The sequence below is a fragment of the Ornithorhynchus anatinus genome, chromosome 2, assembly GCF_004115215.2.
Source record: "Ornithorhynchus anatinus isolate Pmale09 chromosome 2, mOrnAna1.pri.v4, whole genome shotgun sequence".
NCBI classification, from domain to species: domain Eukaryota; kingdom Metazoa; phylum Chordata; class Mammalia; order Monotremata; family Ornithorhynchidae; genus Ornithorhynchus; species Ornithorhynchus anatinus.
The window spans coordinates 98,753,781-98,769,649 of NC_041729.1; the positions used below are offsets into that span (position 1 = coordinate 98,753,781).

Here is a 15,869-nt window from a genome sequence, read left to right on the forward strand (position 1 = left end):
TTAGGCCTGTGAGTTGGGGTGAGAGAGTGGGGGGAGACGCCCACCGATCACTGGCGGAGGTGCCCACTGGACACGGACATTCTGAGGCCGGGGGCAAAACAGGGGCGGGGTTCGGGAGGGCCCGAGGCTCATACAGAGGACCTCGTACGGCCCGTCCGATGGCTTAGAAAGACCCAACCTGGCATCTTCTCGGGACGGCTGAGGAACTCGCGGCTGTTTCCAGTCCTAATGGGTAGCTCTCGGGTTGGGAAGAGGGAAGCCCGGAGACCAGTCCAGAGAGCTGTGGGGAAACACCGGCTGGATATCCGTCTCTCGCCCCTGCGGGGCTGGCGCCAGTGTGCCCGGACACCCTTCTTCTTTGCTCGGCCCCCTGTCTCCGGGTTCCAGGGAGATGGGAGGTTCTAGCCTCTCCTGAGCAAATGAGGCCCCTAGGGGGGCTAGTTCCGGAGTCTGAGGAGCCTGAGATGCCAAGGGTGGCCCCACAGCAAGAAATGCACATACACACACACAAAACAGGGAAGAGTGAATGAGAGACAAAAGGAGGCAGAGACACAGGGGGAAGCGACAAGAAGGGGAGAGCGATGGGGGAGTAGAGTGACAGAGGGGAAGAGCAACAAGGAGGAAGAGAGGAGCGACAGAAAGAAGGGGGAAAGAGAGAAACAAGATGGGAGAGAGAGAAACAAGAGGAGATAGAGAGAAACAAGGGAAGACAGAAAGAAACAAGGGGGGAAGAGAAACAAGGAGGGGAGAGAAAAACAAGCCTGGGGAGAAACAAAGGAGAGAGAGAAACAAGGGGCGGAGAGAAAAACAAGCAGGGGAGAGACAAAAACAAGGGTGGGGGGCGGAGGAGGACAGACTACTGGGGAAACACTGTCTATTTTCCTTTCAACTAAGTGTAGAAGTCTTTGCCATCAAAGAGAGAGTTTCTATATTCAGTTGTGGATTCTGAGTGCTGTAGTGTTGGGTGCTAATTAATTACCTCTCTCATCCCTTCACTGTCAGGCTCTGTTCTGCAGCTCCCCACTCAGCATGTCCCAAACAGAACTCCTTCCCACCCAAATCCCGTCCTCCCCGACTCTCTCTGACCGTCCACACCGCCACCATCCTCCCAGCCTGTAACCTTGCCATCATCCTCAACTCATCTCTCACTCAACCCACATAGTGTCACCAAATCCTTTCGGTTCAGTCTGCACAACATCGCTACTACCCATCCTTTCCTCTCCATCCAAACTGCTGCCATGTTGAGCCAATCACTTCTCCTACCCTGCCTTGATGCAGGGTAGGGAAGCAGCGTGGCTCAGTGGAAAGAGCCCGGGCTTCGGAGTCGGAGGTCATGGGTTCGACTCCCGGCTCTGCCACTCGTCAGCTGCGTGACTGTGGGCGAGTCACTTCACTTCTCTGTGCCTCAGTTCCCTCATCTGTAAAATGGGGATTAACTGCGAGCCTCACGTGGGACAACTTGATTACCCTGAACCTACCCCAGCGCTTAGAACAGTGCTTTGCACATAGTAAGTGCTTAACAAATACCGATATTATTATTATTATTGATGACAGTATCAGCCGCCTCCTTGCTGACCTCCCAGCCTCCCGTCTCTCCCCACTGCAGTCCATACTTCACCCTGCTGCCCCGGTCATTTTTCTAAAAAAAATTCACTCTATATTTGCCCACCCTTCAGAAACCTCCAAGGGCTGTCCATCCACCTCCATATCCAACAGAACCTCCTTACCATCGGTTTTAAGGTCCTCGCTCGGCTCATCCCCTCGCACCCAACCTCGCTGATCTCCCACTACAAGCCAAACCGCACACTTAGGTCCTGTAACCCAACCTTCTCTCTCTTTCATTTGAGAAGCAGCGTGGCTCAGAGGAAAGAGCACGGGCTTAGGAGTCAGAGGTCATAGGTTCTAATCCCGGCTCTGCCGCTCGTCAGCTGTGTGACTTTGGGCAAGTCACTTAACTTCTCTGTGCCTCAGTTACCTCATCTGGAAAATGGGGATTAAGACTGTGAGCCCCGCATGGGACCTGATTACCCTGTATCTACCCCAGCGCCTGGGACAGTGCTCGGCACATAGTAAGGGCTTAACAAATTCCAACATCATTATGATTATAATCCCGGCTCTGCCACTCACCAGCTGTGTGACTTTGGGCGAGTCACTTCACTCCTCTGTGCCTCAGTTACACTGTAACTGTAAAATGGGGATTAAGACTGTGAGTCCCACGTGGGACAACCTCATTACCTTGTATCTACCCCAGCATTTACAACAGTGCTTGGCACATAGTAAGTGCTTAAAACATTCCATAATTATTACTATTATTTTATCTGACACTGACCCCTTTGCAAATGTTCTCCCTTTGGCATGGAACTCCCTCCTCCTACATATCTGAAAGTCCTCCACCCTTCCTACCCTCAAAACCCTCCTAAAATCACATCTTTTCCAAAGCTGTAAGCTCGCTGTGGGCAAGGAATGTGTCAGTTATACTGTCATCTCTCAAGTACTTAGTACAAAGCTCTGCACCCAGTAAGCGCTCAGTGATAATCACTCCAATCCCAAAACACTTCTACTTCCCTGATTCCAAATTAACTGTACTCTCCTTTCCCCTGTACACAGTGAGCTTGTTGTGGGCAGGGAATGTGTCTGTCAAGTCTTTTGTACTGTACTTTCCCAAGTGCTTAGTACAGTGTTCTGCCCACAGTCAGTGCTCAATAAGTATCACTGATGGATCGGGTCCTTACTTCCCCTATGCCCAATCTGGACTTCAACTTCATGTTCCCGCACCTATTATGGTGACAGATATAACGTGTCTCTGCTCCTGTCTTGCTGATTACACTCTCATTCATGTGTAATAGTCTGCCACCTGAAATTGCCTTTATCTGTGTTTAGCAGCCCGATAGGAGAGAGGAAGCAGTATTTACTTAAACCTACTAAGCTGGGTTCTAATCCCAGCTCTGCCAGTTGCCTACTACGTGGCTTCGGGCAAATCATTTATCTGTACCTCAGTTCCCTCATCTGGAAAATGGGGATTAAACCCTACTCCCTCCTACTCAGACTGAGCAGCCCAAATGGGAGAGGGACTGTGCCCAGCCTGATTATTCTGTAGAACTACTTCCGTGCTTAGGATGGTGTTTGGCGCAGAGTAAGCACTTAACAAGTGCAAAAAAAAAAAAATGTCAGTGGAAGCATCAATATTCTTTGGAAAAAGATGGGAATCATTGGGAGTTTCCAAATTCCCAGATGACAGAGTCACTTGGAGAGACTGTTTGGGAGCTAAAAGACAGTCTTTGTTTTATGGACTACGTTATGACTTTCCTTAAAGGTCACTGGGAAACACAGACTAGCTCCTTGAGGGCAAGCAATGGGTCTATTTCTCTATTGTACTCTTCCAAGCACTTAATACAGTGCTTTTCACAAAGGAATCAATCAATCGATTATATTTATTAAGCGCTTTCTGTGTGCAGGGCACAGTACCAAGCGCTTGGGAGGGTACAATATAACAGAGCTGGTGGACACGTTCCCCGGGCACAGTGAGCTTACAGCCTGGAGGGTGAACGTACAGTCTGAAGGACAAACAGAGTCTAGAGGATGAGTTTTGCTCAATAAGGACCATTTATTGGTTGAATCAATCCAAGAATGTAATGGTTTGGAGAGAAGAAAGACCCAGAAACAGTCTTCCACGGTCAGATACCGCCGACACCCCTGTATCCTCAGCTTTCCCCTGAGCCAAGCCATACTGCTCCGCCAATGATAAAGCTTCTCCCGGGAAACGGAGGGGAAGGTAAGTAGTAATAATAATGATAATAGTCACGATAATAGTATTGTTAATAATATGTGTAGTAAGCACTGGGTTAGTTAGAAGCCGACCAGGTCCCACATGGGGATCACAGTCTAAGTAGAAGGGAGAACAGGTATTGAATCCACAGTGTGCAGATGAGGGAACTGGGGCCCAGAGAAGTGATTTGTCCAAGGTCATACAGCAGACAAGGGGTGGAGCATGAATTAGAACCCAGTTCCCCTGACACTCGGGCCTGTGCTCTTTCACTAGACCACACTGCTTCTCTTAGCTAAGTACTTTCTTGGCTACCTCTCCTAGAGTGGGCAACTGTGCCTTAAGACTGCAAATCCCATATTATATAACCAAGCCCTACCTTGGTCAGGCTATAGACTGCACGTTATAGGCCCCGTCATGGAGGGAGAAGGGAGTGGAAATCGCCAAACTTATGGTCCAAAGTCCTCTTGTGCAATGTTAGCAAAGAGGAGGTGCCAGGGAGTGTGGATTTTCCCTCTGAAATGGGCCCGGACATTCAATCAATCAGTCGTATTGAGTCAGCATTTACTCTGTGCAAAACGATTGGGAGAGTGCAATATAAGAGTTGATAGATATGTTCCCTGCTCACAGGGAGCGTACGGTCTCGAGGGGGAGACAGACTTTGATATTAATTACTAAATTATGGATATGGACATAAGAGCTTTGGGGCTGATTAAGGGAGCAAATCCAAGTGCAAGGGTGATGCAGAAGAGAGAGGGAGGTGAAGAAATGAGGACGCTGTTGGAAAGCTTTTAATGAGGCTTTGAAGGTGGAGAGACTGATCATCTGTCAGATATGAGGTGGGAGGGAATTCCAGGCCAGAGGCAGGACGTGGGTGACAAGTCAGCGGTGAGATAGACAAGATGGAGGAACAGTGAGTAGGTTGGTGTTAGAGGAGCAAAATGTGTGCGCTGGGCTGTAGTAGGAGAGCAGTGAGATAAGATAATAATAACAATAACGGTATTATTATGATTAATAATGGTAATAACGGTATGAAGGTAGGAGGGGATAAGGAAGTTGAGTGCTTTAAAGCCTACTGTAATGAGCCTAGGGTAAGGAGCAGACTGGTCTAGCGGACAGAACACGGGTCTGGGAGTCAGAAGGACCTGGGTTCTAATCTCAGCTCTGCCAACTTGTCTGCTGTGTGACCTTGGGCAAGTCACTTCACTTCCTCTGTATCGCAGTTTATCTCATCTGCAAAACGGGGGTTAAGACCATGAGCCTCATATGGTACACGGACTGAGTCCCACCGGATTAGCTTGCATCTACCCCAGTGTTTAGTACAGTGTCTGGCGGATAGTAAGTGATTAACAAATACCACTGAACAAAGGAGTTTCCATCGATGCGGAGGAGGATGAGCAACTACCAGAAGTTCTTGAGGAGGGGGAAACCTGGACTGAACGCTTTTGTAGAAAGATGATCCGGGCAGTAGAGTGAAGAATAAACTGGAGTGGGGAGTGACAGGAGGCAGGGAAACCAGCAAAGAGACTGAGGAGGCAGTAGTCGAGGTGGGATATGATAAATGCTTGGATTAACGTGTCAGCAGTTGGGGTGGAGAGGAAAGGGAGGATTTTAGCTGATGCTGTGAAGATGGAACCGACAGGATTTAGTGATGGATTGTACTTGGGGGGTTGAATGAGACAGAGGAGTCAAGGATAATGCCAAGGTTACAGGCTTGTGAGACATGGGGGATTCTGGTGCTGTCTACAGTGATGGGAAAGTCAGGAGGAGGACAGGTTTTGGGTGGGAAGGTGAGGAGTTCTGTTTGGGACACATTAAGTTTGAGGTGACGACGGGATATCCAAGAATGAGGACTAGAGGAGACTACCAGCAGCAGGTCAGGGGCAAGAACATGAAGAATGAATCTTATTCCTCGCCCTCTACGCTCTGATTCACTGCTCGAGCCAGGCCCACCTCTCTTTCTCTTCCCTTTCCCACCTCGACCCCTTTATGCCAGCTGCCAACCATCTCCGAAGCTGCTCTTTCTCCTGCAGTGACACACCCCTCCTTCTCCGTCTCCCCAACCTCCACGAAAAGCAGTGTGTCTAGTGGAAAGAGCACGGGTCTGGAAGCCACAGGAGGTGGGTTCTAATCCTGGCTCCGCCACATGTCTGCGATGTGACCTTGGGCAAGTCGCTTCGATTCTCTGTGCTTTAGTTCCCTCATCTAACAAATGGGGATTAAGACCGTGAGCCCCATGTGGGATAGGGACTGTGTCCAACCTGATCACCTTGCATCTACCCCAGCGCTTAGAACAGTGCTTCACATATAGTAAGCGCTTAACAAATACCATTATAATTTCTATTTTTGAGCTCTTACTGTGCAATAGAGTGGTTAGACACGATCTTCCCCTGTGGCATCCACCCACCCTTCCGCTAATAGCTTTCTCATTCTGCCCCGGTGCTCTTTTGGGCCCACAGCTTTCATGATTTCACCCCCGGGTTCTCTCAAGGCCAGAGGTGGAGGCTGTTGGCAGAGGGATTCAGCACAAGGGACTCTAAACCGTAAGCTCCTTATGGACAGGGAACGTGTCTTTTTATTGCTCTCAGGCGCTAGTACAGTACTCTGCGTGCAGTAAACACTCAATAAATACGACTGAATGAACGAGTGACTCCAAGCACCACCCTGGTGCACAGCACGACCCGGTTTAGGGGATTGGGAGGGGAGATCCAGGCTGCCCGCTCCCGGGGGCAGAGGGCCACGGCTAGCCCAGCCGGTGGCCGACTCACCTCCCAGCTCTTGGTGGTGGGTTCGCTGAAGAAGTTGTCGATCATGGTCAGCTCTTCCTTCTCCACCACCACAAATCCTTGCTCTTTGGCATCTTTCCCATAGACCTCGGGAGACCACTGGACGAAGAACGTGTACAAGTGGTCGACCCTGAAAATTAAGGAAAAAGCAAACACACAAACCAACACACACAGACGCACACACACGTAGAAGTTAGCATCAGGTGGACAAAATACACGCTTGCATCTCGCGCCTCTCTTCTGGAAATTCACTCAATCACATTGTCATCCATTGTATTTATTGAGCGCTTACTGTGTACAGAGCACTGTGCTAAGCATTTAGGAGAGTACAAAACAACAACAAACAGACACATTCCTTGCCCACTAAAAAAAAAAAAAGTGTCGCTAATTTGTTCTGCCAAGTGCTTTGTATTTTTATGAATGATAATAATGGTACTTTCTAAGCACTGACTATGGGAAAAGTACTGTTCTAAGGGCTGAGGCAGATACAAGGTAATCAGATCAGATACAATCCCCGTCCCACATAGGGCTCACATTCTTAAACCCCATTTTACAGATGGGGGAACTGAGGCCCGGAGAAGTGAAGTGACTTGCCCAAGGTCACACAGCAGACACGGTGGAGCCGGAATTAGTACCCATGACCTTCTGGCATCCAGGCCCGTGTTTTATCCACTAAGCCATGCTGCTTCTTAAGAAAGAGGCAGACAAAAAGGGCAGAGAACAAGAGGCACGAGAAAAAATGAAGGCAAGAGGAAGGAGAAGACAAAAATGTGGTTAAGGGAAGAAGCTCGGCTAGCTCTTTGGGCAAGAATGCGAAACTTCAAAAACAGCACCCCAGAGCAGGAAAGAGGGGCAGTTCACAGATCCTCCCAGCCAAACCCTCCACGGTTTGTGCTAAATGAGCTCATATTTGCCAGGTGAACTGCTTGCTGCTCAGGCTATGCTCCTTCATCTCTGCAGGGCTGCCTGGGTTTTCCACAGTACAGACTGTCCATCTTCAATTTTAGGGCTAATAGGCATAAATAAGAGCCAAAATGAGAGAGCAGCCCTAGACCATATGATCTCCCAGTTACTGAGTCATTTTGGTAAATGGAATTAGCCAAATTGACATTATCAGCTGTTGTCCAATCACTATTCTACGATGCCTCTGTGTAATGAGCAGAAGCCATAGCAATTGACTGTGCCTTCAATAAGCAAGGTGCCATGGGAGTGGTTTTCAATGCACCTCGGTCTCCTCTGACACAAAGACTGCATATTTGCAGAAGCCCATATTAAGGAAAACTCCAGCCTAGAGAATATTCACCTCACCCGATCTTTCTGATACCAGCACGCGCTATACCAAAAGAGGCTCCCTATTCTCTCTAACAACAATCCACTCAAAACATGATCTGAAAATATGTTATTGCAGACTTGAGTGGGTAAAGCTTAACAGTATGAGTTTTGGTGCACGTAAAACAAATTTATTTTCTCCACTTCTGCAGGCAAGAATCCTCTAGGAGCATAGCAACACTGATTTATTAACATTCCTGCGACTGTCTGAAAATGATCTTCCAGGCCCTGCTCTTGGCCCCATTTTCCCCTTAGGTCATAGGGTTCCTCACCAAGTAATGCTATACTCTCCCAAGTGCTTAGTGTAGTGCTTTGCACACAGTAAGTGCTCAATATATATGATTGAATGAACTAATCATTCTCGATTTCCCTGAGTAAGCCCTCCCTTCTGCTTCCCCTAGCATTGTGAATAAATAGCGCTTCCCCACCCTGAAATGCACAGATACATACATATCCCTAGAATTACGAGAGGAAAATAGTCACAAATAGGCTTGCTCTCAAATCTGTACCCCTTAAACATATATATATATATATATACACCTCTCTCCCAGCTCCACAGCCTTCACGTATTCATCTACTTACTTTAATGTCTGTTTAACGTCTGTCTCCCCTATCATGATCTTCCCAGATGCCTGGATGGTCAGGTGGAGCCTTTGTGGGATTAAATGCTTCCCTTGAAACAATATTATTAATAATGATTTCTGACATGTAAGTAACCTGTGGGATTTCATTCATTCATTCAGTTGATTTATTGAGCGCTTGTGTGCAGAGCACTGTACTAAGCGCTTGGAAAGTACAATTCAGCAGCAAATAGAGAATCCCTGCCCACAATAGGCTCACAGTCTAGAAGGGGGGAGACAGACATCAAAACAAGTAAATGGGCATCAGTAGCATCATTATAAATAAATAGAATTATAGATATCTACACATCCATTAATAAAAGTTAATAGAATTATAATTTTCTGTGAAATATCATCATTATTATTATTAATAAAGCTATTTTAGAGTGCATGCACTGTACAATTTTAGCTTATTGTTGAATGGTTGAAGCTTTCCTGGAACCCTAAATGGCTTTCTGACAATAGCTGTAAGGGGGGGGGGAGGAGAGAATAGGAAAGGGCCAGGCAACTGGGCACGCATGTGCTGCCAGCAGTGTGTCATTCCTTTCCTCTCAATCATTTGTGCCTGAGCAGTGCTCATCCCAAACGTCAGGAAAAAGTGTATCGCAATATTTTCTTGAAAAGCGTGCAAAATATTTTCAGGATGACCATACTCCCACTGTCAGCAGTTGGCTTCAAATTAAGGACAATTCAACTGGTACTTCCCCACTTGCCATCACGGTCATCTTAGGAGGGAGAGAGGATGTGCATCTACTTTCCGGTCTCCTTTTTTCGCTCCCTCTCTCCACCTACCTCACTTCTCCTTCTTCTGCTGTTTCTCATTTCCCCAACTATCTCCTGACTTGTTGGGCTGGAATGACAGGAAGACTTCACAGTATATTCAGAATGGGATCTTGCTGAACTTAATTCCTTCTGTCCTTACAGTAAGAAAAGTCAGATCAGAAAAATAGTGGTCCCAGAGCTTTTCTGAAGGATATCCCTGATTTTGCAGTCCTAATTGCCTAGGATGGAGGGTAGCCGAAATATCATTTTGCTCCTCAATGAATCCATTAGGCTAAATTAAGAAAAAACTCTGAACGCTGCAGGTGCTCTCAGAAATGGCCATTCCTGTTTGGAAACTGAGTCACCACAGAAAACTAACTGCCGATTCAAGGGGAAAAGAAGATAACACCACGTTCTGAAAGTCTTTGGGGAGCTCTGAACTCTGCTATGTTTCCTGGATACACCTGTGCACAAATAGCGCTTCCCCACCTTGAAATGCACAGACACACACACACCTCTCGAACTACGAGAGGAAAAGAGTCACAAGTAGGCTTGATCTCAAATCCCCCATCTAGGTCACATTTTAGATGCAGGATTGACTTTTTGTATCTGCCTCTAAGTGCAGGAAAGGTGTGGGAAGGCCCAAGCTCTCTAGCCGGGGGAGCGGTGCTGACAGGAGCGTTGGAACTCGAAGATCAATAGCTCCACGGCGAGGAGCGGAGAAAACTCGCTGCAACTGGGTAAACCCCACTCTTTTCCGCTAAACCAAAGCGCCCCCCTGGCTGCCGTTCGATACTCACTCCCAGACGGTGAGCGCGGCTCCCATCGGTGAATGATGCTCGCGGGGGGAGACGATCGATCAGCTTTTGTTCCCGTCCAGAGGGAGGGGGGGTCCTCGGACCTCCTGGACCCTCAGTACAGCACGAGCATGTCCCCGTCTCCGGCCCAGCCTATTCAATGGCTCCGGGAGAACGGGGAAGCCGACGGATATTTCAACCTTCTCCCAGCTGGGGAGTCACTGATTAATTCCAGGACCTCTGACCTGTCTGGCAGAGTTACAAGGCCCGTGGGCAGCGGAGGGGAGAAGCGATGCTTAATGTAGTTTTTCATCATGAGGATAATCCTGGGGTCCTAGAGCTGGGAGGCAGCCTGGCTTACTGAGCGCTTACTGTGTGCAGAGGCACTGTATTAAGTGCTTGGGAGGGGACTACGTAATACAGTTGGTAGATTTCTTCCCTGCTCACTCCTATGCTCTAGCACGCATCCTTACGTCTAAGCAAAATTGCTAATGCTTTAATTTCAGCTCCTCTCTTCTTGGAGAAATTGGTCAGTCCTCAATCCATCAAAAACATCCAGAGCGGGATGCCGGTTCATCCATTCATTCATTCAATAGTATTTATTGAGCGCTTACAATGTGCAGAGCACTGTACTAAGCGCTGGGAATGTACAAATCGGCAACAGATAGACAGTCCCTGCCCTTTGACGGGCTTACAGTCTAATCAGGGGAGACGGTGGTGACTGTCCCCTCCATCTTCTCTAACCTAAGCACCCCCAATTCCTTTAACCCAGCCTCAAAGGAACCACTGTCAGCCTCGAATAGATCTGATCACTCCACTGGACTGTCTCCCCTTCTAGATTGTAAAGTCCATGAGAACAGGAATCCTGTTTACCAACTCTATTGTTCTGTACTCTCCCAAGTGCCTCGTTTAGTGCTCCGCACGCAGTAAACACACAATGAATACCACTGAAGGTCCTTGAAGGCAGAAACCATGTCTTCTGCTTTTCCTGTACTCTCCCTAGTGATCAGAGTATTGCACCACACAGAGTAGGTGATCGATCAGTAGAGTGCCCTGCCCACAATATGACCTTCATCTAGTCAAATTAAGGTATTTGTTAAGCGCTTATTATGTGCCAAGCACTGCTTCTAAGCGCTGGAGTAGATTCAGGTTCATCAGGTCGCACAGAATCCCCGTCCCCCACGCGACTCACAATCTTAATCCCCATTTTACAGACGAGGTAGCTGAGACCCAGAGAAGATCAGTGACTTTGCCCAAGGTCACAGCAAGCAATGGGCAGAGCCGGGTAAATGCACGTCTCCAGTTTCTCCACTCCGCCTCCTATTCAAAATGCTGAGATTAAATGACAAATTGTCCAAGGAAACAATAATGTGAAAAGTTCTGGAAAGAAAGTGTTTTTTTTTTTCTTTTTAAAGAAATGAAAACAAATCCAAGTGCTTTAAATACCCGCATGGTTTTTGTTGCTCAACTCCTGGAAAAAACAGGAAGTTCTCAATGATGATGATGATAATACTAATGACAATATTTGCTAAGTGCTTACTATGTGTCAGATACAGTTTTAAGCACTGGGGTAGGTACAAGTTAATCAGGTTGGGCACAGTGTCTATCCCAGAGTCCAAGCAGAAGGTAGAACAGCTACTGAATCCCCATTTTACAAATGAGGGAACTGAGGTACAGAGAAGGTAAGTGGCAGAGCAGGGATTAGAACCCAGGTCCTCTGATTCCCAAGCCTGTGCTCTTTCCATTAGGCCATGCTGATTCCCTAAATATCGCTAAATGCCCAACAACCAACAACTCAAACATAAATGGTTCAGAGGTGTTCAAATATCAGGGGAGTGAATCCTCCTTGATTCTAATTGGCCATGAGAAGCAATGTGGCCTAGTGGACAGAGCACAGTCCTGGGAGTCAGAAGGACCTGGGCTCTAATCCTGGCTCTACCACTTATCTGCTCTGTGACCCGGGGCAAGTCACTTCACAGCTCTGTGCCTCAGTTCCCTCATGTGTAAAATGGGGATTAAGAGTGTGAGCCCCATGTCGGACAGGGACTGTGTCCAACCTGATTAACTTGTATCTACCCCAGTGCTTAGAAGAGTGTTCGGCACATAGCAAGCGCTTAACAAATAGCATAATTCTTCTTCTTATTCTCTGTGCCACAGTTCCCTCATCTGTAAAAACGGGGATTAAGACCGTGAACTCTACGTGGAACATGGACTCTGTAAAACTTGATTAGGTTGTATCTGCCCCAGTGCTTACTCCAGCGCCTGGCACAAAGTAACCACATAACAAATGTCATTTAAAAAAAAAACACCAGATTTCAAGAATGTAGAGGGCATTTGTCCCACTCTTCTAGGGTCAGACCAATGGCTTATCCAGCCCAGGATCCTGCTTCCAAAAGGAGCACTGGGATGCTTGTTGACCCCATGTCCTAGTTGCCCTCCTGGATGGCCATCCCCCTGGTTAGGGACGGATGCCCCAATCTTTCCACCTAACAATCCTTCTATGAACTTCTCTCTTCACTCTTCTCGATCATTCTAGCACCTACCTCCGCATCCCCGTGCCACCCTGCAGGCCGGCTAGCTTGCCAAGCCCGCCTACCCAACCCCTTTTAAGGCGGAGTTCATTTCAGCCGTTAACCCTCTAGGGGGTTTCTGGAATTAGACAGGCCCGCCTTTCACGTCAGGAATGCCAGAATTCCACCCTCCATTAACCACCGCGGTTAAAGATTAATACCGGAGTCGGGTGGCTGCCCTTGAACTATCAGGTCAATCTGAGGTCTAGATCTTTCTCCGATCGCCTCTGCCTCGGCTTCCCTGACTCCGGGCCAAGTCAGGGTCACATCCTGACCATCTCGGGCAGTGGAAGGACGGTGGTCATCGTGTCTCTCTTCCTCCGTTCATTCAGTCCTGGCCCCGGCTATTTGAGGAGGGTGGGATGGATCACCTTCTCTCCAGGGGGAACCAGGGCAGAGGGGCCATTTTAGGGAGTTTCTGAGAGTCTGCGGGGACAAGATCCAGGGGGAAAGGGCCTGGTTCAACTGCCAACGGAGCTAGAGCGACCCGGGGTGGCCAGGCTCCCTCTCCTAGAAGAATTCCTCTTCCTCAGGTTCTGTTTTCCTCATCTCTCCGGTGGATAAGGCAGGGTTCTGGGGGAAACCCCACCCACCCACCGACTTCCCCCCTTACTCAACATAGGCCAACCAAGATTCCCCACCGCCTACCCAGTCCCCTCAGCCCAGCCTCCCCTGGGAGAGGAGCTTGGGGTAGAACTGAAAGTGAATGGGGTACAGGGATGGAGTGGGAGGGAGGGCACTAGCTGGAAGAACAACCCACGCCCCTAAGACCCCTTTGGGGGAGTCACTCTGGGAGAGTGGAGTAATTAATTAATTCGTATTTATTGACTAAAGGAGCGGCTAATGCCAAATCAGTCCGAACTGGAGGTAGGAGAAGGGGAGTGGAAAGGCGAGGGTCTGCCTGACATCCTCTCGATCCATTCTGCACCTGGGATGTGAGCCCCCAGCTTGCATCCCTCCTACACCAGGTAGGTGGACCCCCTTTGGTGGGCAGAGAGCTTGGCCCATCCTGCGCCCAGTCGTGGGTCACCAGGGACTTGGGGGAGAGGACAGAGGGGGCGGGGCCCAGGTAGAGTCAGGGGGAGTCAATCACGTGGTGACACTGGCCGCCATTTTAGGGGACACAGAGCCCCATGCCTCAGCCGTGGCCTGCATGACCCCTGAGCTTCCTCCTCCTTCTCTTTCTAGTCCTCTTCTCCCCCTCCTTCCCCCCCACTTGCCTGCAGCACGCACCCTCTAGACTGCAAGTTCGTTGTGGGCAGGGAATGTCACTGTTTTTTGTTGTATGGTATTTTCCCAAGCACTTAGATGGAGAAGCAGCATGACGTAGTGGATTGAGCGCAGGCCTGGGAGTCAGGAGGTCATGGGCTCTAATCCTGACTCTGCCACTTGTCTGCTTTGTGACCCAGGGCAAGCCACTTCACTTCTCTGTGCCTCAACTGTAAAATGGGAATTGAGACTGAGCCCCATGTGGGACAAGGACTGTGTCCAACTTGATTTGCTTGTATCCGGTCCAGTGCTTAGTATAGTGCCTGGCACAGAGTAAGTGCTTAACAAGTATCATAATAATTATTATTATAGTGCTCTGCACACAGAAAGCACTCAATAAATACGATTGAATTGAATTGTATTGCTTAGCTTGTGCTGCAGCAGAAACTCTGGCCAGGTCCCCTTGCTCCCTCCCTCTGAGGCTGTTCCAATCGAGAAAGGTCACCCGTGAATTCATTCATCCAATCATATTTATTGAGCACTTACTGTGTGCAGAGCACTGTACTAAGCGCTTGGAAAGTACAATTCCGCAATACAGAGAGACGATACCTGCCCACAACAGGCTTACAGTCTAGCTGGATAAAAATTACATTATTGTTAAGGGCTTACTATGAGCCAAACACTGTACTAAGCACTGGGGTAAATATAAGGTAATCAGGTTGTTCCACGTGGGGCTCACAGTCTTAATCCCCATTTCACAGATGCGATAACTGAGGCACAGAGAAGTTAAGTGACTTTCCCAAGGTCACACAGCAGACCGTCCCCAGTCTGACCCAGCCCGGGGAGCACAGCCCGGCAAGTTGGTCTTCCAACAGCTGCCTTCCCTCCCGCTCCATCCCTGTGCCCTGCTCCTTTTCAGTTCTACTCCAAGCTCCTCTCCCAGGGGAGGCTGGGCTGGGGCTGAGGAGAGTGGACAAAGGGAGGAAGTCTGTAGAGGGAGGATGACTGTTCAGGACAGGGCAGAGCAGGAACTGAGCCGCCGAGGGAAGGAGAGGGCGAGGAAGGAATTTAATTCCCGGCGCAGACTGGGTGTAAAGTCGGATGTGGTTTTGGATCCTGGGCCGTGTCAGCAATTAGTGCATGATGTCCCTCTGGATTTTATACACTGTGGACATTCAGAAGCAGCGTGGCCTAATGGATAGAGCACAGGCTTGGGAGTCGGAGGACCTGGGTATTAATCCCAGCTCTGCCACTTGTCTGCTGGGGGGCTTTGAGCAAGTCACTTCACTTCTCTGGCCTCAGTTATCTCATCTGAAAAAGGGGGATGAAGAGTGTCAGCTCCATGTTGGACATGGACTGTGTCCAACACGATTAGCTTGTCTCTACCCCTGGGTTTAGGACAGTGCCTGGCACGTAGTAAGCGCTTAACGAATACCATTAAAACAAAAAAAGACAAACCACCCCGCTTGTGTTTGTTCTCCAGCCCCTGAACGCATCCCGGTCTCGCCCTCCTCCCGCAGAAGGGCAGTGTGTGCAACTCACCGTTCCCGAGGGACGGCAAACCAGTACTCCGGCTGCTTCTTCCTGTGGCCGTACTGCTGCCCCATGGTCGTGCTCTGGGTAGAGAAGGATTTCCTCATGGGCTTTCCCACCTTGATGCACAGAAACATCGGGGGCGTCTTGCTTTTCTCCTCCTTCGACGGGAGCATATCTGGGCCAACCGGGGGAAGAACAGACACCACCTTAAATTCGTGATGGCTAATAGAAGAGTTTCACCTCCATCTCACCTGCATCTGGCGAAGACCACTGGTTCCTCAGTCTTCAGTGGCACCAAACCCCTCTTGGCCCGAAGGAAAAGGAGCCTGGATCTGGGAGTGAGGAGTCCTTTCATTCATTCAATCCTATTTATTGAGCACTTACTGTGTGCAGAGCACTGTACTAAGTGCTTGGGAGAGTACAATATAGCAGTAAACAGACACACTCTCTGCCCACAGTGAGTTTACAGTCCAGAGGGAGGAGCTTTTAGTCGCAGC

At 49.0% G+C, this 15,869-nt stretch overlaps 1 protein-coding gene across 4 annotated transcripts in view; it reads right to left on the reverse strand.

The window, feature by feature from the left end:
• NCOA7 (nuclear receptor coactivator 7) overlaps window positions 1-15,869 on the reverse strand; it is a 125,001-nt gene that overhangs the window by 14,837 nt on the left and 94,295 nt on the right. For 3 of the 4 annotated variants that reach the window (XM_029054140.2, XM_029054139.2, XM_029054141.2), the window contains exons 10-11: window positions 15,379-15,547; window positions 6,532-6,679 (exon numbers count right to left, since the gene is read on the reverse strand). In XM_029054140.2, coding sequence (XP_028909973.1) covers window positions 6,532-6,679; window positions 15,379-15,547 — 317 coding nt within the window. Of the gene's footprint in view, window positions 1-6,531; window positions 6,680-10,060; window positions 10,216-15,378; window positions 15,548-15,869 lie in introns of those variants that run through there. The other variant, XM_007657942.3, reaches the window with a different exon arrangement.